This window comes from Passer domesticus, chromosome 14 (genome assembly GCF_036417665.1).
Source record: "Passer domesticus isolate bPasDom1 chromosome 14, bPasDom1.hap1, whole genome shotgun sequence".
Classification (NCBI taxonomy): domain Eukaryota; kingdom Metazoa; phylum Chordata; class Aves; order Passeriformes; family Passeridae; genus Passer; species Passer domesticus.
This window is the reverse complement of record NC_087487.1, coordinates 13,868,724-13,893,253: the sequence shown is the minus strand read 5'-3', so window position 1 is coordinate 13,893,253 and position 24,530 is coordinate 13,868,724. Positions and strand designations below refer to the sequence as shown.

Sequence of the window (24,530 nt, the reverse complement as noted above, 5' to 3'; positions counted from 1 at the left end):
AGAGGGTGGGTGGAAAGGAGCTATATCCTGCCCCAGTTCTCCTGTAGGATTGGGCCCTGCACAACAAGGGAGGTGTGGGCTGAGCCCCCCTGCTCCTCCAGGGATCTCCATGCTGGGCTCCTGGCACTCCATGGGGAAGATGTCTGAGCTCCTGACACCCCACAGCGAGGGCTGGCTGTAGAGTGTGGGCTTGTTTCCCAGGAGCCTGGGAACACACAACTCCAGCACCACCACCAGACGGGACTCTTCCCTAAGTGCTCACTCCCAGACAAAGCTGAGCCTGACCTGCTGAGATGGCAAAAAAGCTCTTTCAAAAAGGAAAACAAATCACATTTACATTTCTACCCCTGTACCTCCCATTTAAATGCCAGCCCGGCTCTGGCTGTAGCTTTTTTTCTGTTACATCCACTTGTATCTCCTGCTCCCCCTCTTATTCTGTTGCTGCTAACCAAGAAACCTTTGTATTTCTCATTACTTCTAATTCCATAGCAACAGGTCGCTGCTGTCACAGCAGCTGCTGATTGCTTTTGAATTGTCTCTCAGTCAAGCTCCAGAATAAATACAAAAGAGCAGGTCTCTGCATGGCTCATATCAAAGCAAGCCTATTGCAAAGCCTCCCCAGCTGCTATTTAAAGTCCCAGAGTCGCATATAAAACCTGAATCAACAAAACTATAGGGGATTTCATTCACCTCCCCCCTCCTTTTTCCCCCCCTCTCCTGCTCATCAAACAGTAATTTCTACCCTGAATTGGTTTCCCAAAGGGGTCTTTAATGAGCTTTTTCTGTGGAGCCTTACACTCATATCTACCCAGCTCACGTCAGCTAATGCTGCTGCCCACCCAGTTCCTGCAGGCAAGGGGACAGGTTCCCTGTCTCCTTTTCAACTTAGAAATTCAGGCTCCAAATCCCTTTGAGACCCTGTGTAACACCCATAGGAAGTTTTGCTTCCCAAGCCAAACAGCCCCTGCTACAAGAGGAGGCAAACACAAACTTGCCTGGTGCCGATTTGCTGCTCTGAGCAATGCTCCCACAATCCCAGCCCTGAGCACAGCTGGAGCTGCTGCTCTTGCAGGGAGGGAAAACCCTCCCAGAGTGTTCCCAGAGCACAGCTGGATCTCCCTGTGCCTCTGTGTGCTCCTCTGGGATGGGGAGAGATGCACACCAAGAGGAGCGTGGAAAGGAGCTCCAGCTGGAAAGTGCATCTCTCCTGTCTAAAGGCCCCTTTCTTGGGAGCTGCAGCAGCCAAGAGAAGGCAAATAAGGAAAACAGAAGCATGAATTCTTCTTGTCTTAGAAATCACTGGCTTTCCCTGCAGGAATATGGCTGTGTCTGCACCGGGCCTCTCAACCTATTTGGCAGGTGTTATTAGCACTGCAGACTTGCAAGTTCTCCTGAAACCATGGCATGGATGAGCTGAGTGAGAGCAGCTGCAGAACAGAGAGCCACATGATGTCCCCAGGACATGAGGAGCCCTGGATTTAATTCCCAGATCTACCATTAACCTTGGACAAGACACTTGACATTGTGCCTCAGTTTCCCAAGCACTGAAGCAATAATAATTACAGCTGGGCTGGTTGCTTTGGAGGCTGTTTGTGAACCACCCCACGGAGTGCCAACCCTGTTATTAGTCCTCGGCCCTGTTATTAGACCTAAATCCAACTTCTGAATGAAGACTCCTGTGAAAAACACACAAACAGTTTCCCAGATCATCATTTTTATTAAAGTTCACAAGCAGCTGAAGGGAAAAAAAAAAAAAAAAGAAAGAAAAAAGCCTAGAAGATGTAAATAAACGTCATCCAGCTCATGGCAGACTGGCTGTGCAGAACGTGTGTTCTTCCCGGCAGCGACGGCACCCGCTGCTCCGAAAAGACCTCTGCTGTTTGAAGCTGTGTCAAGGCTTTTCATGGCATTGCATCATTCAGCTGGCCAGGCTACAGCCCAGCCTCATCCAGGGGCGAGAGGCGAGCCTGGAGAAGCTGGAGATCTGCTGTGCAGGGAAGCAGGATGCTGGGGCAGTGTAGGACCAGTCCTCGGCAATGGCCATTCAGGAGCTGCATCCCTGTACTGACAGCTGAAATCCACGTGCTTTGCTCCACAGCAAAATGAGGAATGGCTCGGGCTGACAGCTCTTGGATGCATAATCCCAAACAGAGTTGGCAGCCAGTGTGTGTGGATAACCTGGGGCAGCCTGAGCCCAGCTGCTGGCAGGCAGCACACTGTCAGAAATGCTCACCAAGGGGAAGCCAGGGTATGGGGTGCAGCAGGAAGGAGGGGGAGCCCACCCTGCAATGTCACCCTAATCCTCTTGCTCTCCCTCCGAGGCCTTGCTGCAGCCAAGGTGCCCCTTCCCAAGGCACGAGCATTCCCCACTGCACTCCTTTTTCTGCTCCTGTGCTGATGAGAGCCTCACCCACGCGCAGGGAAGCTCAGCAGACCGGCTCTGAGCATGCAGTGGGCTTTATCTGGGGAATATCTCAGCAGTGGTGCTGCTGCCTTGGCACACTAACAGAGCCCTGTGCTCTTCCCAGCAGCTGTGTGTGGGGAACTGCCCGGCCTCTGACCTAATCACAGCAGAAAGAGGGGGGAAAAAATTTAAAAGGCCCAAAGTACAAACCAAAAGGCATCTGCCCTGTTTTGTCACAGTACATGGTGCTGCTGGCAGCCATCCCAAGCTCCTATGTTTTAATAATTCAATAGCCATTGCCTCTATGAAATGGCCAGAGGATGGGGAGAGCCAGATGCTCTCACCTTATTCCCTTTAACAAACACTTCCAAGTCACCCAAGCAGCAAGCACTGCCAACGGCAAGTTCACTGCCTTAGAGAAAAACATATTAGTATCTCTTAAACCCCCAGCTGAGTAACAAAAAGGGCTACCCAGCCATGTTTGTTGAGGGATGCAGCCTCCATCTCCACAGCCCTGTTGTCCAGAGGAGCCCACAGAGCCATCCCTGTGCCCAGCCCAGCAAGGCAGTGCTCTCGGCTCCATCCCTGCACAGTGGCCAGTGACCAGTGGTGGGGCTGGGTAGCCCTTGGTGGCCCCCTGGTGTGATGCTGGCGGTGGGGCTTCAGCTGTGCCTCCCACTCCTGGTGTCAGGAAGGGATGTGGAAGCTGCCTCGGCGTCCTGTGCGGGAGGACAGGAGGCTCCTGGTCACTGTGCTGGCTCCAGCCGCAAGAGAGGGGACATGGATGTGACTCTGGCATCTGGGGAAGGAAAGAGAAAGCTCATTAACTGGTGTGATGCTCAGCTCAGCCCACACAGGGTAACCCCCACCCCAACTCCCTGAGGTGGAAAGCAGCTGGTTTCTTTAGGAGTTGGGGTAACCTTTGCTTGTGCAGGACAGGAGAGGAGTCTTCAGCTGGGGAGGGCTCAGAACCAGGTAGCAAACTTCAGAGGATATGATAAGGGAATGAAAAATTGAAGGATAAGTTTTCACTCTTTTTTTTTTAGGGCAGAGAGGAGAGCCCAAAAACTGGAACAGACAAAACAGAAAGACCCTTTTTCTCTTTTTCCACAGGTTCCTCCAAAAACATCCGTATCACTGACATTTCCAAGGGGTTGATTAATACAGTCTGGGGCCAAGCTCAGACTGCACATGTTTCCATCTGCCCAGGGTTAGGAAAAGCCTGATTTTCATCGACTTTCCTCCCCAGGCCAGCCACTCCCTTCCAACACTGCCTGATAAACTGGCTTCAGAGACAACCAGCCACATGGAAAGAGCAACAGCGGCAGAAAAACTGCAATCCCTGTTTATCCGGCCTCCCTATTATACACATGCAAATGAGTTTCCCTAGGAGCCACCGGGAGAAACCAGCTGTGACTCGGTTCCAGAAATTCCAGCAGGTTGCAAGGAACCACCCACCCCAGCAGCATGCAGGTGAGCAGCAGCCTCTAGGAGCCAGGAGATACCCTGAGTTTTTTTTTTTTGAGCTGTTCTTTGCAGATACACAGGTCTTGGCATGGGAAGGTGCCTTTCTGTGAGCAGGGCTCCGTGGATGGAGCTGGGAATGATGCATGCTGCAAGGTGAAAGCACGTGGGAGCCACACCAGGCAGCTGTAAAAGTGTCTTTGCAAAAGGCTTGTTATCTAAGCTGTAATATAATAACCAGGAAAAGCCATGGAACTGACCCAGTTCCTAGTGTGAGTGCGGTGCTGGAATACAGCTCAGGGCCTGGCTCGTGGCCTAAATCTTTGCAGGAGCTCAGGGGCCAAAGTTCAGATTTCAGGTGCCAGAACAGCTTCAAAACCCTTCAGCCTCAGTCACTCAGTGCCCACCCAAAGGCAGGCACCAGCTGCTGCTGCCACCCTCAACCCTCATGGGAGCTAAGCACACACCAAAGGGCTCCAGTGGAAGCCACAAAATCAACTCTGAGCTTCTGATGTGCCCCAGGAACCAGTCCCTGAGCAGTGCCCAGCCACCAGCCTCTGCTCCCTACAATCCAGACTGTGAGGAGAGTTCTTAACAACTAAAAAGCACCTGATTAGGAACCTGTGGGCAGGGGAAGCCCTGGCTCCTTGATGCTACGGGGTTTGGGTTGTCCTGTTTGTTTGGAGATGGGAACTCCAACATCTCCACCCCAGGAGAGAATTTGAGGCTCAGGAGGCAGCACAGAGGGACACAATGACTCCCCTTTCCAATTCACCTTCCCTGGCTGGACCATGAAATCTGAAATCACGCCCATCAGTGACTCTGCCTCGTGAAAATGAGTGTCACACAGGACAGATAGTGTGGAGAAGCCACTTTAATGTGGAGACAGGCAGCTTGGAGAACCTGTTCCTGGTGCTGCCTGAAGTCACCTCTGGGGAGGGGTTGAGATGTCCCCATCAACTGTCTCTGCACAGCTCTGTGACAAACCACCCACCACCCTCCCCTGGGCTGGGCTGTGCTGGTCCTTATCAACACAGAGTCTTTATCAGCCCAGTGCTCATTTGTCATGTTTTGCCTCCCCTATGGCTCCAACCACCTCGGGAGGGAGGGGATGAGGCTTTCACATTTCATACTGCTAATCACACTTGATCCCTGGAATTAACTGTGGGCAATAAGCACTAAATTAATGTCACACGGCCTCCCTGGCAGCAGGGCTGGGACCTCTGCTGAAACGTGTCCCCGCTCCGTCTGGGAAGGGCGAAGGCCGTGCCCTCGAGGAAGCATTTCCAGCTGATCAGTTTTATGCTTCACAGGAAAAGCAGGCTGGGTGGTTTATGACCAACATTTGTCAAGGACAGGCTATTTGGGTTTCAGGGACCAGTTTATGGGCAGGAGGTTGTTTTTCCCATGAGGACAAAGTACTGTCTCCTGCCATGTGATCGCCCAGGCCTTTTCCCACCAGCCCACCTTGCTCTGCTCTGAGGGGTGGCTGCTCCTGAGTTTTTCCAAGAACAGGGAGTTCCATAGGAAACTGGGCAAGTACTGGCCAGCCTGCCTTCTGGGCATCCCTACTTGAAGAGGGATCCTACAAGGACCAAATCAGGTGCTTCAGCAGAGACCTTCCATGGTGGGAGCTGCAAACCAGAAAACCCCTCAGCCAGACCTGCAATAGGACAGTGGGGTGAACGGGATCATAGGCTCCTACAGCCAGTTATCCCAGCTCCCAAGCCCAGTTTTTGCACAGCCAGGGCAGCCAAGGACGGCACGTGGGATGTGGCTGCTGCAGTGTGGGCAGCATGTGCACATCAGGGACATTCACTCACTAAATGAAATAAAACTTACTAAAAAAAAATACCACTCTAGAAAAATCACGTGGACAGACATTCTTTCTGGCAAGAGCTTGCATGTATGTTAAATAGTTCTTTTAACCGAAGACTGGAGGCAGAGCCAAAAAAGCACATAAAACCCTCACACAGTGACTTTTCACCAGTTTTATTTGCAGTTTCTAGTTTTCTGCGCTTATGTCAGGCTCCCAGTTACAGGGGGGAAAGCAGTATCAATACAACCCCCACAAAGCTATTTACCAGGTCTGAACAACCCAAAAACAGTAGGGAGGTAAAAAGGTAGGAGAGGAAAATAACATCACCGTGACTTTGATGACTATTTTTTATTCAGTGGCTGAGAAACCAACTCCCATCTCAAACTACCCCCAACTCCCTCTCCCAGCCATGTGGCTGGTGTTGAGCTTCAATATTCAGTCGCATCTGCTACCAGAGAAAATTAACTGTCAGCTCTAGGATGGCTCTTAAAGGGAAGGCCCCATTGACCTGAGCTGAAAATGATGGAGTCCTCACAGTCTTTGCTGCAATATTTAATAGCCGAGTGACAGTTAATTAGATTACTGAGCCACTGTGACAGATGCTAGGCAACGCCTGAGGAGGAGAATTTGGAAAGGCCATTATCTTACAGTTGAGAACACTTTAAGGTCTCATTTTAACCCTTTCCACTCTTGCCCTGCCCTCGTGGTGGTCCAACCCATGTTAAAACCAGGTGTTTCACAAAGGCCAGCGTAATGCCCTGGGTGATATGCCAGGAACTCCTCCTTGGTTTCCATCTGGCATCAAAAAAGATGATCACTGGGAGGTGCCAGCAATTTCACCCGCTGGGCGATTCCCAGGCACACCAACCACACCAAGTGGAAAGCAGGGAAGTGAGAGGGTGTTAGAGGGTTTGGGCAGCATTCCTTCTTGCCTGTATTAAGTGAAGTGGATTCTGATGAGTCTGTGGAAGAATTTCCCTCCCCGCAGTCCCCACTTTCCAAATAAAACTGTAAGTGAAGCTTGTCAATCCCACACCCATAGCGTGGGTTTCCCAGCTCCTGCAGCTGGCTGGGATGTAGGCTGCAACCACCAAAGCAGGGCTGTGTGTGCTGCTGGCACTGAGAAACCTGCACACTGAGCTAGCAGACATGTTACTGACTTCCTAGGAAGGTGATGCTATCTAAGTGCTGCCTGTATTACTATCTGCTTTCACAATGCAAGTTCAGAAGTGCCAGGCCAGCTGCATCTCAGCACAGGTTGGTGAGGACATGTAAAGCCCTGTGGATCCACACTGACAAGCAGAATGGCAACCAAACACCCCACTGGGGAGGAGAAAGGAGAAACCCTGTCCCAGGGGCACTGTAGGAGCACCTTCCCTGAGCAAGAGAAAACTGGAGCACCAGAATGAGACACAACATCATGGGTTTGCACCAACTTTCTTATTCTCACACAACCCAAAACACTGATAAAAACATTCTTCTTCTGGTTACAAAACCCCTTCCCTCCCACTCAGGTCTGACACAGAAGTCTCAGAAGTTCTGATTTAACAAGCAACTGTTTGGATGATAAATAAACACCAAGACCATCAAATGCACCATGGCTTCTGCGCTTTTGCTTCTGCTACCCACTGAAATGTAAACAGAGAGCATAAAAAGAGAACCAGGATTTGCTGACATTCCAAGGGTCACTTGCCTATATATTCATCAGTTTTAAATACATCACCCAGAAAATCAGCAAAAATATCAAACTACTAAGACATTCCAAAGCACTTGTTGCCCTGGTATCTCTCAGGAGTCACATACAAATGTTTTTAGGAACCTTATCTCCCTTAACTGCATGGGAACAGGATGTATTCCATGGTGAGAGCAGGTGTGGATCATCTGCCCATCCACCCCCCCACCAGAAGGGTGAGGCTGGCACATTCAGCTACCTTGGAGCAGAGGGAGAGGAGCCCCAACCATCTATGTAGATGTAGCTCTTAAGATCCTGGGAGGATCATCTGGAAAGAAGAGAACCCTTGTAACTATCTAGAGTTAGACTAGAGCACTGCTGAGCTGGTTATTCTTTCCTGGCTCCACATCCCACTTTTAAACATTCCCTTCTCATAAAAAATGACTTCATGAGCGCCTGTGGCTTCAGCATGGTGTGTGGAGATACAATTGAGGCAAGATGGTAATTTTCAATTTAAGAGGAGGAGACCCTTACCTTCATTGACCTCCTGGAAACAAGCCACCAGGCCCTGCCCCTCATCACGAGGGCAAGTGCTTCCAGGTGCTGACAAAAGCTGTGGGGATGAGCGAGTAAGGCACCGTGGTGATACAGTTCCACGTGTCTGACATGGGGTCGTAGCAGTCCAGCGTTTTGCACCTCTGGGTGCCAAAGTACCCTCCTACCACATAGAGTTTATTGCCCGAGGCCAGGGCGTGGCAGGACATGCGCTTGGCCGTCATGTCCCCGATGCGCGTCCACTGGTCCGTCTCGCAGTCGAAGCGGTAGGCGGAGGCTGCCGTGAACTCCGTGTCTCCTCCCATGATGAAAATCTGGCTGCCCAGGACAGCGGCCGCCGTGTAGCGCCAGGGCTGCGGGCACTCGGCTTTGATCATCCACCGGTTCTCAGCTGGATCGTAGCACTGAACTTTGGACACCATGTCTCGGTGGATGCTGGTCCCACCGAAGACAAAGAGCTTCAGCCTGGCGCTCACCACCGCGGCGTTGCTCACTCCGTCTCTCAATGGAGCCACCATCATCCACTTGTTGGATATGGGGTCGTACTTCTCTACTTGCTTCAAGGAAACTGAAGGAGACGCAGGGAAGACTCCAGCTACTGCAGTGTGTCCACCAACCACATACAGGCAGTTTTCCAATTCGGCTGAGCCATGCCCAAACCGAGCGATTAACATTGGGGCAGCTTTGGACCATTCCTCATGCACAGTGTCATAAACCCAAACATCTTTGGAGACCCCGTTCTCTGAGCCCCTGCCTCCAGTGATGTACACTTTGCAGCCAATGGCACAGGCACTGAACTCCTTCCGTGGACTCGGCAGGTCTGCTTTGGGAATAATTTCCTTTGCTTTGTGATCCACTTGGTAGATCTTATCACACATGAAGGTTTGTCCTCCCAGGATCAGCAATGTGTGCCCAGCTTTGCGAGGCCTGGCACAGAGGCTGGTGACCACCCCATCATTCTGGAGGATCTTCTTCTTGCACTGAATAGCTTCATCCAGGACAAGCTTGTTCCTTTCATCCACCATGATCAAGTCCTCGCAAGCCAAGGCTTCCTTGAGGCATTCAGAAGGAAGCAAAGCCAGACGAACATTCCTCAGAAGTTCTGGGAGATAAGCCTTCCGCTCATCCAGATCGTATTTCACCCACTGCATGACAGCCTTAAAGACCTTTTCTTCATCCTCGATTTCCAGCTCATCACTGGAGATCAGGTCCAGCAAAGTGTCCTTGGAAAGGTTGTTGAAGTCCTCACTCTTGTGAACAGTCTCAAAGTTGACCAGGCACATCCTCCAGGAGAGCTCGTAGAGCCGCCGGCACTGATGAGCATCCGAGAGCAGCATCATGCCCAGGCAGTTGGAAGGGTAGAGGTTCTTCTCCAGAAACTCTGCCGCTGCATCGCGGACATCGTGGAACTGCAGCATGTCCCCAGCCTCCAGGAGGGACTCAGCATTCTCCTCGTTGATAATGATCCGAGAGGAGTAAGCAAAGTCCAGCAGTAGCTCCAGCACCTCCGGGTGGAGGCTGTCATGGAAGTTCACCTCGTCATCCAGGCTCTCCCGGAGGCCGTTGCTGAACATGGCCTCGAAGTACCTGCTGGAGGCAGCCAGCACTGCCCGGTGGCACGGGAACGACCTGTTCCCTGCCCAGAGGGTGACATCGGTGAACATGCAGTGCTTGCGCAGGGTGTTCAGGTGGGACAAGACGCAGTCCGGGTGGGAGGCCTTGTGGAAAAGCAAGATGTTCATGGAGCCGGTGCTGGTGCGCGATTTACGGTTCTCGTGGACGCTGACGGACATGGTGGCACAGCTCTTGCCTGCAGGGAGACAAATGGAGAAACTGTCATTCCCTTGTCCTGACTGATGTAAGGCATGGAGAACACATGCATTATCCAACCCTGGTACACTGCCAGTGGATCTCAAAGCTCCAGGTGACATCCCTGTGGCTCCTGAACCCTTTCCTCCTGCACCCTCTCATCCTCCAAAAAATTTAACTCAGGCTGAGCAGGGCGAGAAAGCAGAGCGGGGTGAAGGGGGAAATTCTGCTTTGGTTTCAACAAAGGAGCAACAAAGTGAGGCAATCAAACCCCAAAGTTGGTGTAGATTGTTTCAACAGCCCCCAGAGGGTATTGGCAAACCGCAGAAGAGTTATTTTTCCTTAGAAAACAGTATAGAGAGAGCAGACTATCCAGGATAAAGGGCATTGGTCTGTTCTTGGCTCGGCAGAAATTATGTTTGGCTTCTGATTTTCATGTAGATTACTGCAGGTTTAGGAAAAGCAACTGCTACAGGTTTTATTTACAAATATTGAATTACCAGCAGAAGCCAAAAGTTTGAACTGATTTTACCAAACCCATCTGTTGTACTTTTTGATTACAAAACTCACCAGACACCTCATGTGACTTAAACATTTTTCAGGACAGATTCTATTCAGAATAAGACAAAAGAAAGACATAAATTATGTTTTTTTACCAGACAGGCAGAATCAAACACAAGGCTTTTATTAGCTACTATTTCACTTAAGTGCTACCTGATACCAATCCTTGCTTGCAGAAGAAAACCCCTTTGGACTAATTAAATTAATACTACCTAGATGATAAAATCCAAGTCATTTACTCCAAAATACTTTAGCCAGCTGTATTTTGCTTCCCATGTAACTAAAGCAGACAGACAGATACACATGCATAGCCCTCTCTTACAGGAGAAAGTTAATACAGAACTCATCCCGAGGTTTGAAAAATGAACCTGAAAAAATCAAAATGGGGTCAACCTTCACTCAGTCACTGAATTGTTTAGACAAGACAGTTGGGGAAGGCTTTTTAGATGGGTTCTTTTTGTTAATGTTGGTTGGATGGGTCTTTTTTTTTTTAACTTGCTCTTCACAAGCTGGGATTTCTCAAGGGTCACTCCAGCCTATAAACACAAGGTCTGCAGACGAGCCCAGTCCTCCTCAGCTAGCACTGGGGTCTTGGAGGAAACCACAAAATGCTGAGAGAATGGCCACCATGCTCCCTGGCTGCTGGCAGGTCACAGCCTTGACCTGGCAGTGACCTGGAGCTTCTCAACCCTCCCACACTCCATGGGTGGATGACCTCAGGAGGAGGCAGATGGCCAGATAAGTTGCCTGACTCAGGCTCTGCTCACGAGCTTCCTGCCCCTGCTTCTCCAGCACCTCCAAGAGAGTCTGAATTAGACAAACAGCTGTGGGCATGTTGCTCCTTCCCCACCCGCTGTCAAGAGTTATCGAGGTTGGTCTTCTCAAGGCCTCGCTCATTCCTCAGCGCTGTGTCACGGTCCAGGGAGAAGTCTCTGTGCTTCTCCATGTAGAAACAACAGCTTGCCCAAGCAGCCACAAGTCCTGCTCAGCCTCCGAGTGAGGGCAGGAACACTGATGTGGGCAGTCAGGTGGGATATGTCCATATCCATGGCCCAAACTCTGGCAGCCTGGGATAGAGGCTGACAAGCTCATTTCACTCGTGACTGGAGGCCGTGCAGAACCAAGGCTCCAAAACAGGAAGGAAAATGCCATTATGGAACAGCACTTTGAAGTGCATCTGAAGGAAATGTTTCCAACATCTACACCCAGCGCAGGAACAACACTAATTTAAGGGGTTATTTGGATTCCCATGTCAATGCCGAAGTGAGGAATACAAATGAAACATTTATGAGCCTGCTAAAAGCTATTGATTTAGGTTCCTATTCCTACAACCTCAGAAACCACCCTGCCACTGCTACGACTTTCTTTTCTCACAGTTCGGGTCAACTATTCAGTGTTAACCTTTGATTTGCTTATGCACAAAAAAAAAAAAAAGAAGCAATTTATATAGGATAGCTATGGAAACAAACACAGAGACTGCAGAAGGCAGCAATGATTTTTCTGACACTAAGATAAAAGCACCTACTCAGAGTGGAAGGAGCAGGTCATTTAGAAATTGAAATGTCTATATAAAAGCTGCAGCAAAGCCATTTTTTATATATACGTACACATAAGGACACATACATATATCACACATGTGCACACACACACACATATATTTCAAATCTTTGCTTTCAGCATCAAATATCTATCCCAGGGAACTTGGAGGCAAATAATATTTCTATCTTATATGTATTGAAAAATATCCAGGGAATAAATTGGCAGTCCAGTTCCCAGCACTGCTCTTTCTATCATGTTCACTACAGGCACCGACTGACTCCCAGCACAGCTGGAATTCTGAAAGCTGAAGAGGCCACAGTCCCAGCCCCTTTACTTGGCCTCTCCTGAGTGGGGTTATGACACTGGCTGCCACTGGTCACAGACACGCAGGGCTAGACAGACCATTAAACTGAAACTAAAGCAGCCCCTGAGCTCTGGGGTGCAGCCATCTCACCAGAAAGCCTTGCTTGTGGTTTTCAGCAACACCCAAACAGCTTTTTCTGAGGGCTTCTTGGATCCTGCCATGGCTGGGCACAAGCAGAAAAGTGGCAGACACTAATCCTTCCCCTCATAAACTCCCCTCACTGCATGCCTCAGTCTACCAGAGACCTTGGCATCATCTCACCCATATCAGACAAACAGAAACTGCAGGCAGCAGCTACTTCATCTGGCACGTTTCTTCCAAAATGTAGCAGCTGATAAACCTCAGAAGCCTGTAGGCAAAGTGTCTTCTATAATTTCACAATGTGCATGGAAGTGGTTCGATTTAAGCCACGTTTAACTGCAGCCATGAGCAGGCTGGACCTGTGACATGTGCACTTCTCTGAAGCAGACGCCTGCAGAGCATGATCTGGCCCCTACCAACCACCTCACCCAACTACTGAGCTAAAGAGAAAAAGCAGAACCACTCTGAATGAGGAGTACTTCACACAATACAACCTGTCAGTGGCCCTTGCCAAGCTCCCACCTGCTCTGCAAGAGCCTGGGGGTTATCAGAGCTCCCAGCTGCATCTTCCATCATGCAGGAAGCTGCTGGGGAACAGCCATGTCAATGGGAACAGCAGAAGGCACGACCTGAACAAACTGGGGCTTGAATTTCTCCACGCTGCATTCATTTATTTTCCCTCGAAAGGCAGTTATTGAAAAAATAAGTATCTACTGCATAACCTTTTAAAGGGATCTTACTGCACACAGTGGCAGATAATAATCCTTCTTCCATATGGATGAGGGCAGAGGGGCATCAGCTTTTTGACAGCTATCCAATGCTGTCTGCTGGCTGAAGTATTCCCCTGGCTGTCTGCAGCCTTTGTGCAGCCAGGATGGGAAAGACAGGTTTTTTCCAGCAGAGCAAGATAAGGTTGCTTTGAAAATCCTTCCACTCATCCAGACAGGGCAGACAGCAATCCTGAAAGAGGGAAGGAGTTGGCTCAAGAAAAAAAGACCCCTCAAATCTCAGCTCATGAAGAAAACGCCCAGCAGTCTCTCTGGACAGGACAAAGCTTGCAAAGAGAACAAGGGGAAAAACAAAAGCAGAGAGCTGGCCAAACTCCCCACATGAAGAACCACAGCTCTCCTGTCCAGGTGCCTTCTGCTTCCTACAAATCACACTTCAGAGAGGACTTTCCCTCCCAGGCTGATGGGTCACCCTTCCAGAGCCCTGCTGGAATGTCCTTTAGAGAACCTCAGGAGACACTCTACCAACTCCTGAAAAATCCAAGTGCCTCTTAGACAGGTATTTTGAAGCTGTATCAGGCCCTGTCCCCAATCACAAAAGAACTGTCTGTGTATAAGAGGACAGCTCAGAAAGGCTATGAACTATAATTAGCCAGGTTTGGGGTTCCCCCTCAATCTCAAACCAAGGGGCTCTCCACAAATCTCCAATTTCATTCACTACCTGCAGGGAATCACCAGCTGAGATCCTGCTTGCTTTCAAGAGGACAAGATTTGAGAGTGATTAATATGCCTTCCAGTGGGACTTCAGGGGATCAAGGATCATTTCTGCTTAGAAGAACAAAACCACAGGATTTATGAATGTTCTCCCAGGATCATAAGGCTGGCTAAACAACAACAAAGACCCCAAGTCCCATGATCCAAAACTGGCACTTTCTGTTTCGCCCATGAGAGAAGCAGCAAGCAGAACACGTTTCTTTTTGCTCCACTCAACCACGAACTATTTAAAGCTGTAAATAAGTAAATAAATAAGCAGTAAGGTTCCTTGCTGGCTCAGCTTAGAAGACCTGGATGAAGCTGCTCAAACTACAGCAGAGTTTAATTCCCAAGAAGCCACATGGGCCCTGTATGCATGGGCTGTACTACAACACACAGACACTCCTTCCAAAACAGAGCAGACCCACCTGGAATGGCCAGTGACAGCAGGCAAAAGATTCATCTTTATTTGCTCTCCATCTCACAGTATCAACCCTGTAGGTTGAAACACTGTCTTGAACTCAGTCAAAGTTTAACTTCTCTCTGAAAGCGGTGACATCAATTCTCTTTTAATTAGTAATGTGCCTGTTCTCTTATCCCAAATATCTGTACCTTTCCAGTGCTCTCATGGACTCCACCACCTGGTGCTTAAGCCAGCAGCATTATCCCAGGCCAAAATTGCCGCTGTATAACCAATTTCTCCCTTTTTACTGTAGAGAGTAGCAAAGTAGAAATAGAAAAGTCACCTACTGTGTTGTCTTCACAGGGAAGAGCTCCTTGCAAAACTGCTTAGGAGAAAGAGCAGTGAGGCAACACGCTGTCAAACACAGAGCCAGATACAGCTGTGTTTCAGATGCAATTTCCCAGCACTGGAGACCATCAAAAGGTTTGAGTAAGGGGATCTGTTACATGCAGGCATTCACGTACTCAGAGGCAGCTTGAGCTTCAAAAGCAGAAAAAAACCAAAAGAAAACAGGAAAGGATGGTGGGGGAGAGACATAAAAAACAAGAAAGGGGAAGGAACAAATGTGAAGATGTTTTCTGATGATTTTCCTGTCCTTGCACAACACAGCAGACTATCAGGTACACAGCTTGGAGCTGCTTGAAATGCTCAACACTAATAATGCTCTTCTGTCAAGAGCGCTTGAGATGAAAGGAATTAAAATTGCACCTGGCATTTAGTGCAGCACCACGCTTGCTGAGCGTGGAGCCTGGGCTGCTGCCAGGTGGGCAGCACGGGACCTTCACTACATCATCCCCCAGGCATGCCCTCTGCTCTGTCCACACTGTGTGTCTGCATGCAGACTTTGCTCTCTTACAGGCTGGGTTCATCTCCAGCCATTCCAGTGAATTTAGTGGTTTGCCTGTGTCAGCCAAATTTGTTCCTGTTCTCTTCAGGATGACTAACACAGCAAAGATGCACCTGGGATTTTGCAGGCTGGAATTCAGACAACGTAACTGCTGTGAATCAGAGGGTATCATTCTGGATTTGCCCTTCCTGACAAACTCTTGATGTTTCACCAGATTTGCAAATAGGCAAACAAAGGAAAGGCAGCTGACTCCATCCCCCCCAATGCAGAATTTTTGATCCTGCCCCAACCTTTGAGAATGGGAGGCATCCTTATCATTTCTTCTCATTTTCTCACTTCCTAGTCTAGCCTGTACATCCTAGACAGAAAACAGAGAGACCATGTGAAAGGCTCCTTCTGTTGGCTCAGACAGAAACTGGGAGGTTTTCCAAGCCCAATTCTGTAGGCTCCAGGAATCAGATTGTCTGGAGAAGATCCGGGTACATATCTGAACATTTTGAAATTCAGTCTCAGAAACCCAGTCTGAGTTTCATATCCCACTCATATTCTCATATCCCATCCTCAGCAGTACCCACCATTCCTCCCTTTAAACCCATACCCCACTCTGAGCCTACAGCCACCACAAGAATCTACTAAATGCCACTTACTTGAGAGAAAATCAGAACATTATTGCCAAGCTGAACCAATTAGTGAGATTCTTGTTTTGTCTCACAAAAGCACTGGTAAAAGGAGCTGTAGTGCCTCAAATCTATGACATGCACTCATCTGGGTCAAAGGAAACCATGCTCCAACCCCAATAAAAATACCTGTAGGAAATCCTCTTTGCATGCAATTCATGCAGTTGCATTTGCAAATCAGGTACTGGACTTGCTACTCTGCAGCTGAGATATCCAAAAAGCTTCTTGAGCTACCTGTGACACAATCAAATAAAGTTCATGTTCACCACTAAGCACACTGGCTTTGCTGTTCCTGGGAATACCACGCCCTCCTACAACCACTACCCAAATTGGGATAAATAATGCTTTTAGCCACAGTCCAGGCTCCAGACAATAGCTTTTCACTGCTACGCCTTAACCCCAGTGGATCTTTTCAGAGCCTGTGATTCATTTCAGAGCCTGTGGTGGGGTTTTGTCCTTCCTGCTGCCCTCCAGCTCTGCTTGTGAATACACCCCATTCTGCCAGATCAATCACAGGCGCTTTGCAAGATGAATGGGGGGCTGCAGAGGAGGCAAGCGAGTTCACAATCCCCTCTTCCAAATTATACCCAAAAAGGCTCCAGAATGGGAACAGTCTCCTTGATTGCAGTACCTACCCCAGCCCCATCTGGGCAGGATAAAGTCCTTTTCAAGCAAGCCAAACTTGCTAATGTGCTGCAAAGGCAAAAGGCCTTTGGTACTTCAAACACAGAGGAACCACATGCCACTTCCCAGGGAGAGTTTAGGAGATGAGATGTGGTAGACATCAAATTAATGCCAGAACAACCACAGCAGCTGCTGACTCCAGAGATCTTATTGAGATCCTCCCACTCTCCCAGCTCTGAGGCTGGCAGAGCTGAGTGCTCCAGTGGCCTGGCTGACCAAAAGCCCTGTCACGGATGCTCACACCAAACAGGTCTGTCTGCCTGCCTGCTGTCAGGGCAGGATTTCAATTTTGGGCCTGGCCAGTTAAGCTGGGGTTTTGTTTTGCCTTCCCCACTCCCCTGCCAGGCAGGAGATCATGGTACAACTGCCAGGTTTGGTTTGCTCATTTGCAATTCTGGCTGGAGTTCAGAGCCATGGAGATGGGAGGCCCTCACGCCTCCTGAAGGGATTAGCCCCTCCTGCTGCTGGGCATGGGGGACTTCCATTCCCAACTGGATTGTAAAGCACTGACACATTGCTTGCTTATTGCCCTCTGGCTCTGGACAGAAGGAACAAAAAAAAACCTCTGATTTTTCCATTTTGGTACTCACACAGCATCAAACCACACACTCAGCTTGCAAGTTCTGCACCACTGTGGCATCCCTGCAGCAGCCCAGGCTGCCCCAGGCATCCTGCACACACTGCAAGCAGATCAGAGTGATTGCCAGTGTGGTACAGTAATAAATCTGCCTCACCACAATGTGACAGGCTATCATATAAAACTGGTAGTCTTTGCAAAGCCTAATGGTCAGCAAGTAGACAGTGGTTATGGGACATGCAGCATTCCCAGGCTCAAGTAATGGGGGAAAGACAGAGCTGTCTGTTCTGGCTGGAGTGATACTAATAGTCACTGCGGGGATATAAAGCTGATAAGCAAAGACAGAGCGATGTGATGGTGGTAAAAGGTCAGGCCAGGGGGCTTGGGGTGCCTTGTTACAGCTAAATGCTTCCCAGCCAGCATCCCTGCAGCCACTGCTTGCAGCAATGCCAGCTACACTCACTGCAATTCAACTACAGCCTGTGGAAAAGGGGAGTAAATCCAGCCCTCAGGTCCGACAGGGCTCCAAAGCTGCCCCTTCCACAGTCCCTGAGCACAGCGTGGCTGCTACCGACACCCTGGGCCAGCTCTGCCTGTCCTGCCCCACCTGCTCAGGGCCAAGCCAAGGCACTGCTCAGCACTCTTTTGTAATGCTGCCATTTCCATCTGCACCTCGCAACCCTGCCCATCCTCTCCCACCTCCACCGATGGCCACATCCTGCCCTTCCTGTTTCACTCCACCCCCTAAACATTGCCTAAAACTTCTCCTGACTGCTAAGAAGGACCTGAACTCCTGCAGGCTTTGGGAACGATTGGTCACGGCCATAGGGACAAAAATGCTATCATAATTCACATGTGCATATGTACACACAGATATGCGTGCACACACGCCTTATCTCCATACCAGACCATGTCCCTCCAGAGCCAGAAGAACCATCTCATGGATCACACTCATGCTCATTTTCACACACTTGGAATACATGTTATACAATATCTTGTCATCTGTCCCCTTCACAAATTTATTTTGCCTTGTTCCATCAGTCAAACCATTTTCAGCTGGCCTGAACTCAAAAGCACATCTGAGACACCAACCTCCCTGCTTGAGTTACCTGAGCCTGCCCCAAACACAGCATGAGAGGATACCACACTCTGCACACATGCTGAGGCAGGAGGACTTCAGATAATAATCCTCAAATACTTGAGAAAATGAACAAGAAGTAATGGGAAATTTAAGTTCTTCAGTGCTGAAGCTGCTTACAGTCTCCCATCTCCACATTATGGTGCAATTCTGCAGCAATTTTCACGCTGCTTTTAATTCAGAGAATCTTGTGCCACACCACACCTTCCTGCTGCAGAGCACACTTCCACCTAAGCCTCCTCCCCAAGTGCTTTACTTGGGCTTATCACAAAGATAAGCCAGAGCAGATGGCTGGGGTTAAAGACACAAAAGAGACAAAATATGTTTTCAGATAAGATTTGATTTGAAGCAGAAAACAGGACAGGAAAACAGAGAGGCCCCAGAAAGGATCCTATAGCATTAAGGAACCAGACTGACTGAGAGATGGACAGAGAGCAGAACACAGAGGAGAGCTCAGGAGCAGAAACAAGAAAGCAGAGGAGAGCTCAGAACTCTGGACGGAGACTGTCACCAGGGCAGCTGAGCCAACAGCAGCAGCTGGCCACCACCACAACACATGGGCTGTGTTACACATCTCGGGTTGCTCCTAAGGTAACTTCAATAAAAACAAGTGTCACAAGATGCAGGAAGGAAGAAGGAAACACAAGGGAAATTGTCAAAGTATAAAGGTTGCAGAGCTGCTTGTTGTTTTCTTGCGGCGTTGGATCTGTCCTGGAGACGAAGAGGTACGTTTGGAGGAAGGCTACAAAATCCCACAGCACCCTGGCTGAGGAAATCTCTCCAGCAGATCACAAGAGAACACAGGCAGAGATTGCCAGGAAAGGAAAGCAGAGCAGTCATGACACTTGGACTGTCCACTGGAACAGTAGGAAGCATGCAGCTGTCTGCTTATGCAAAGCTGAGGGCAGATTTTCCAAGCACTGGTCTGGCTGGACTAAGACCCCTACTCCAACAATCACAAGAGAGATAAAGAAAATAAAGACAAAACAAATTTAGGAAACCCAACTACCAAACAGGCTTTTAACTTTTTTAAATGCCAAGGGGCCTGTGAGGACAGGAAGAGGAGGAAGAACTATTTTTCTCCTCTGTCAGCTCAGCTCAGTCACTCACACAAACCTGCTCACTTCTCTAGACAGGCTTGTTCAAACTGATTTAATACTGATTTCATCAGAGGCCATGGAAGTTGTGTCCCTTGGAGCACAGTTTTGAGATATACATGTATAGAGACGAAAGAGAAGAAAATAAAAAGCAAAGAACAATGAAACCTGACTTTCTCATTAATAAAATTAATAGCTGATTAAATTTTTTTTTTTTTTTTTTTTTTTTTTTGCTTTAGAGGTGAAAAGCCCTTCCTCTCCCTATATCTTTTCCTGCCGCTTCCTGCCTATGGAACACGGTGCTCCAAAGCCCCAGCGAGCCCCGGGCCGGTACCGGGGGCAGCACGCACGGTCCCTCCCGCCGGGGGCCGGCACATCCCGGCCCCCGCGGCTCCGAACCCCAGCAAGCCCTGTGCCCGCAGGGGATCTGCCAGCGGCGCGTGAGCCCAGATCTGGGGGAAACACACTCACCGTCGCCTGGCCGAGCCGAAATCCCCGTGAGCAGCGAGGCCCCCAGCGCGGGGCGGCAGGGACGCGGAGAGCGCGGCTGGAGCGCGGAGCGGGCCCGGCGCGGCCCCGCGCACAATGTACCCGCCGGGCGGGCCCGGCCGCGCGTGGGACCGCGGGGGCGGGGCCGCCCGCCGCCCCGCCACCAATCAGCGAGCGCCGATCCCGTGACGTATTATTTCGCCACGCCCCCTACTGGGGAAGCGACCAATAGGAGGGCGGGAGGGCGGTTTGTGGGCGGGGCGAGTTGAGCCGTCGGTGCCGGCTCTGAGGGCCGCCTTCCGCCGGGCCGGCCCTGCCGAGTGCGGCCGCTCGGTGCGGGCCCCGTGCCGGTTGCTGCGGGGCTCCCCGGGGGAACGGCCCGCGCTGCGCTTCGCTCCCCTGTGGAGGCAGCTGTGGCACCAACCCGTCCCGCTGTGCCCCGGCTTTGCGCCGCGAGATCTGGCCCGGCCCCCGTGTGTCCCGCAGGACGGGCGCCCCGCGGAGCGATGTCCCTGCGTGTCCCTCGCTCGCTCGCTCGCCCACCGCACGCCCGCGCTGGTGGCGGCACAGGGCAAGTCAGCAAAACCCGTCTGAAATTCAGGCAGATGTGTGAAATGGCCGGGCTCAGCAGAATTCCGGTGCGCGGGGGCTGTGAAGGTCAGCAGCCCTCCCGCTGCCTGCGGGGAGCCCGGGGTGGGACGGAGAGCCGCCCGCGGGTCGGTGCCGTCATTGGAAGGAGCGGGGGGGACGTGGCAGCGCTGCCTTCAGCAGCAGTGTGGGCTGAAGCTGGAAAAAAAAAAAAACCGCTCATTTAGAAACAATAACATTTTTCAAAGCAATAACATTTTCGCATGACACAAGAGCAGCTGGAAGCAGCAGTGCGTCTGATCCCACCCGTGTTTTCCAGCCCCTGCTCTGGAGTGAGGCACAGCAGGTAACCGCAGACCTGCCCTGTGGAATAATTTCACTGTGAGTGGCTGTGCCTTCCCTGGGGTTTGTGGAACGCTTCATCTGCCAGAAAAAAAAAGAAGCTGGAAGCTTTGTTTGGTTTCACAAATTTTAAATACACAGAGGAGGCACGGAAGAGCTGTTCAGTATCTTCTCCCACGACCCCGTTTCTCCAGGGTTCTACTCCCTATACGCAGTCACAAATGTTCACTAATAAGAGACAAGTGAAAAACAGCTCTGTTAAGTGTATCTCCCCAGATAATGGCTGTATGGGAATATCCAAAATGTGCTTAAACTCCCATACACTCAGGGATGCACTGTTTGAGGGCTGCTTCTTCCAAGCCAGTGAAGGAAATCTCCCCAGTTTGCCCACTGAAGTTACTGCCACTGCTTGTCCTGGTGACAAGCAGTGGTGACTCCATTGAAGTGCTGCCTGCATCACCAATTTTGCACGGTGTGGGCATGGGAGGAGGCTGGAAGGTTGCTGCTATGGGGATATATTGAAACAGAAGTTCCCATAAGTGCAAAATACAGTCCTTTCTTCACAGCTTGAGACAGAAGGTCAGCTACAGCTGGCACAGGCTGTGCATGGTAAATAACAAAGTACACTGAAGATGTTGAACTGTATCAAATTCCTGGTTTTTTTGAACTGTGTTGTTCCAGGTCATTGCAGTTTAACTCTTAGGGTGCTGCTGCCTTTCCAGCCACAAGCCCAGCTACTCTTGAGGAGGTTGAAAACAGTCTTGGAGCCTGCTAATAACTTTAATGAGCTGCTCAGGAAGACAACAGGGATTTGTGCAATAGGTGGGTGTGGTAGCATCCTGAATACATCTGTAAAACAACAAAAACATAAAAGACAAATTTGATTTTCCCTATTCCTGCTGTGTTCCACACAGCTGTTCCTGAGTATGAAGGAGCTGAGGAGAAAATCAAGGTCACATTTCTTAATTCCAAGCCATTTTCAGAGCGTTACTACAAAAGGCAAACGCTGTCCGAGGAAGCTGTGTGTGAACCCAGACTGTCGTCTGCAACCTGGCAGGCAGAATTCTGGCAGCTGCCTGTGCTGGGAGCACACAAAGCTCAGGAGAGCTCCCTGCAAATCTCTGCCTGAAAAGACACTTCAGAACAGTGGTGTCTATCACTGATCTCCACCCACCAGCTTCTGAGCTGGAGCTCTCACTACGCTGTCTGGGGCAGAGCTAAACAGAGGGCAGTCCCAGGAAACTCTGCAGGAAACATCCTGTGCTGCAGCAGTGCACACATCTGGTGTTAAGATGCTCAGCCTGATGGGATTAGGATATTTGCTTTTGTTCCAAGGCAGCAGCAGAAGGCCAGATATGGATGTCAGTGATGGGCACACCAGACACACAGGCTGGCAACCTGCTCCTCGCTGTGAAGGAGATGCAGAGACAGCTGAGAAGGCAGGGGCAGCACAATAGGAATGCTTAACAGAAAAGGAAAAAAAAAAAACTGGCAGACATTTAAAAATGTTTTTAAATCTCTTCCTAAAGAGGATTTAAGAATGAGGTGTATGTAGGGGAAAGAAGCTTAATTTATGATGAATGTTAATACCAGCTCCTTACATATGGTACTGGCCTTAGGCATCCCTGAGGGTTTTTGAGGGCCTAGTGCTGTGGTTATAATTTCAGTGTATGGGGGAAACTCTCTTGCATTATTAAACAAATCATGCCCTGCATTGGCCTATGGTTTGATGTGAGTGATGCATAGTTGATGTCAGCCAGCTGGGGAGACAGGATTCTGTAACTTGTTGGCATTTTGAGAATAAGTTGGAAAACTGCTGACTGAGATCCCATCCTTCATAATGAACCACAGGAGTTAAACTTTTTTAAATTTGGGGGAAAAAAAAACAACCCCAAAGTTTTAAATAATAGCATTTACCCTTTGGCTATATTTGTTTAGCATAACATTCATTATGATGGAAAATGTAAACATTTGCAAAGTTAAGCATTTGATTTGACTACAGAAAACTATTCTGTTTGTTATAGAAATCAGCACTAATTGCCTGGTTCCCATTAAATCCTCACTTTCCCAAAAATGGAGAGTAAAAAGATTCACCCTAGCCAGAATTTACTAGCTGGCCTTACCCATTTGTATCATGGAGCTGGATCTCCTGATGTAGCTGACTAAGTAGGTGATGTTCATCAAAGTAGGAGGGATAAAATCTGGCCCACAAACCATGCTGACTTCCTTGCATCTATTTCTGTTTTTCCCTGAACATTCCCATCCTACAACACCCTGCTGTCCACTGGGTTTAATAATAAAATTAGTGTTTTTTCCTCTAGGTCACTGTTTCCAGTCCATGACAGGTCATGCCACAACCAGCTAATGGCTGCTAAGTGGTCTGTGTGAAATTAGTTTAGTGGGTCTCCAGCCAGAAGCCAGTTGACAGATGCCCAAAAATCAGTTCTCCAGTTGGCTTCCTCATTGGCAGTCATGGCAGGTTGGTCAAGGCCATGCAAATTCAGCATTTCCCCGGGGCCAGGAACAGAGACAAGGTTGGTTGCAAACACTTTCCTCTCTTGTGAGTGCCAAAAGTCTCTAGAGAAGGTCACAGCACAATGCTGAGTGCCAGTGCCTGAGGACCTTGCTCTCACCCCAAATTCAGCTCTCCAGGGAGCTGGTAGTATCAAAGGCAGGAAAAGCTGAAGACTCCCTGCAGAGGCAGCCCTGACATCAAGGAGAGGGTGCAAAGTGGCTGTGGGAGTCTTGGTGGAAGGTTTCACCCTTTGGCTAGTCCTGCACAGGAGGGCAAGATGCAGAGCTGCCAGTCAGACTAAACCAATTTAGCATTCCCCGCAGTAACAATATAAATCCAATCTCCCTCCCTCTCCGCCTTTTCCTCCTGATGCCAAATTTAAACAACCTCACTTTTTTGGCAGCAGGAAACTTCACAATTAAATATAGAAGCGGAGCACACTTTGGGATGGAACTTCCAGCCAGGGAACAACAGATGGCATTGTTTGCTGGGCTGGAAAAGCTGCATCTGCTCCTAGAAGAAATGCTAATCGGGGCTTAATTAGGCATTCAGAGGGACATCCCCAGGACAATGGCCATGTGTACATGATCCCGAAAAATACAGGGAAGAAGTTACAAAATCACCAAAAATCCTCACTGGGCCAAGTCCAAATTTGGCACATAATGTGATAGGGTATCCCAGAGACTTTCCCTGTGCTGAAATCCATCCAAGCCACTCAAAATAAAAATGTAGTTGTCAAAGACTTGTTTTATTTCCTTTGCAAGTGGTCAGTGATTTTGTTTTCAGTTTCAAAGCAAATCATTCCAGCCTAACACTGGAATCAGATCTGGCAGCTCTCTGACTCACTGAGGTGTGACAAGATTAAAGGGTAGCTGAGATCTTATAGCAAGTACTGCAAATGGGGATAGAAGAGTTAGAAAGATCAAAACCAAAATAACTGATCCCTCTATAGAAACATGAAGTAAAGAGGAGGATGGTGGAAAATGTCCCACAGTTCATTCCAACTGTGTGTTCAAGCACAAAAGGAGTCCCATGATGTGCAGTGCCTGTGTATGTAAGGACGTTGTCCCTCCCCACCTCCCTCAGCCCTGCCAGCTTCCTCCAGAGGCGCAGGCAGCCAGGCAGAGCTCTGTGTCCTTGTTTCAGCCTCTTTGGAGTATCAAAGCACCCCCTCAATCTGCAGCCAGCAGAGCTGTTTGTGAAATGAGACTGCCAAGCATTTCACCAAGAGACTGGCCCCAGCTGCCAATTGTGCCAGCACTGCAGAGATCCCCATTGTGCTGAGGCTTTGCTTTCAAGCCCCCATCTTGTTTTAATGCCCTCTCTCTCCCCTGCCTGGTTCAAAGCAGCTCATCTGACCAGCC

General features: G+C 49.5%; 1 protein-coding gene and 1 long non-coding RNA gene across 6 annotated transcripts in view; one reads left to right on the top strand and one right to left on the bottom strand.

Annotated features, from left to right (window-relative positions):
* Nucleotides 1-1,704: 1,704 nt before the first annotated feature.
* KLHL25 (kelch like family member 25) lies at nucleotides 1,705-19,860 on the bottom strand. Of its 4 annotated transcripts, none has more exons than XM_064388661.1 (3): nucleotides 19,704-19,860; nucleotides 7,894-9,724; nucleotides 1,705-3,203 (listed from the first exon to the last, which is right to left on the bottom strand). In XM_064388661.1, the coding sequence occupies exon 2, from the start codon at nucleotides 9,705-9,707 to the stop codon at nucleotides 7,938-7,940; it is 1,770 nt and encodes a 589-aa protein (XP_064244731.1). In that variant the 5' UTR covers nucleotides 9,708-9,724; nucleotides 19,704-19,860; the 3' UTR covers nucleotides 1,705-3,203; nucleotides 7,894-7,937. The 4 variants fall into 4 exon arrangements, with proteins under 4 accessions (XP_064244731.1, XP_064244728.1, XP_064244730.1 ...); XM_064388658.1 differs by lacking the exon at nucleotides 19,704-19,860 and adding an exon at nucleotides 15,866-15,884; XM_064388660.1 differs by lacking the exons at nucleotides 1,705-3,203; nucleotides 19,704-19,860 and adding exons at nucleotides 5,845-7,687; nucleotides 15,866-15,884.
* Nucleotides 19,861-20,469: 609 nt separating this feature from the next.
* LOC135280892 (uncharacterized) overlaps nucleotides 20,470-24,530 on the top strand; it is a 41,054-nt gene continuing 36,993 nt past the window's right edge. The window contains exons 1-2 of one of the 2 annotated variants that reach the window (XR_010347699.1): nucleotides 20,470-21,473; nucleotides 22,973-23,185. This is a non-coding gene — a long non-coding RNA (uncharacterized LOC135280892). The remainder of the gene's footprint in view (nucleotides 21,474-22,972; nucleotides 23,186-24,530) is intronic. The other variant, XR_010347700.1, reaches the window with a different exon arrangement.

Excerpts from the sequence above, each read along its gene's own strand:
- KLHL25 (XM_064388661.1), bottom strand. The coding sequence starts at position 9,707 with ATGTCCGTCAGCGTCCACGAGAACCGTAAATCGCGCACCAGCACCGGC.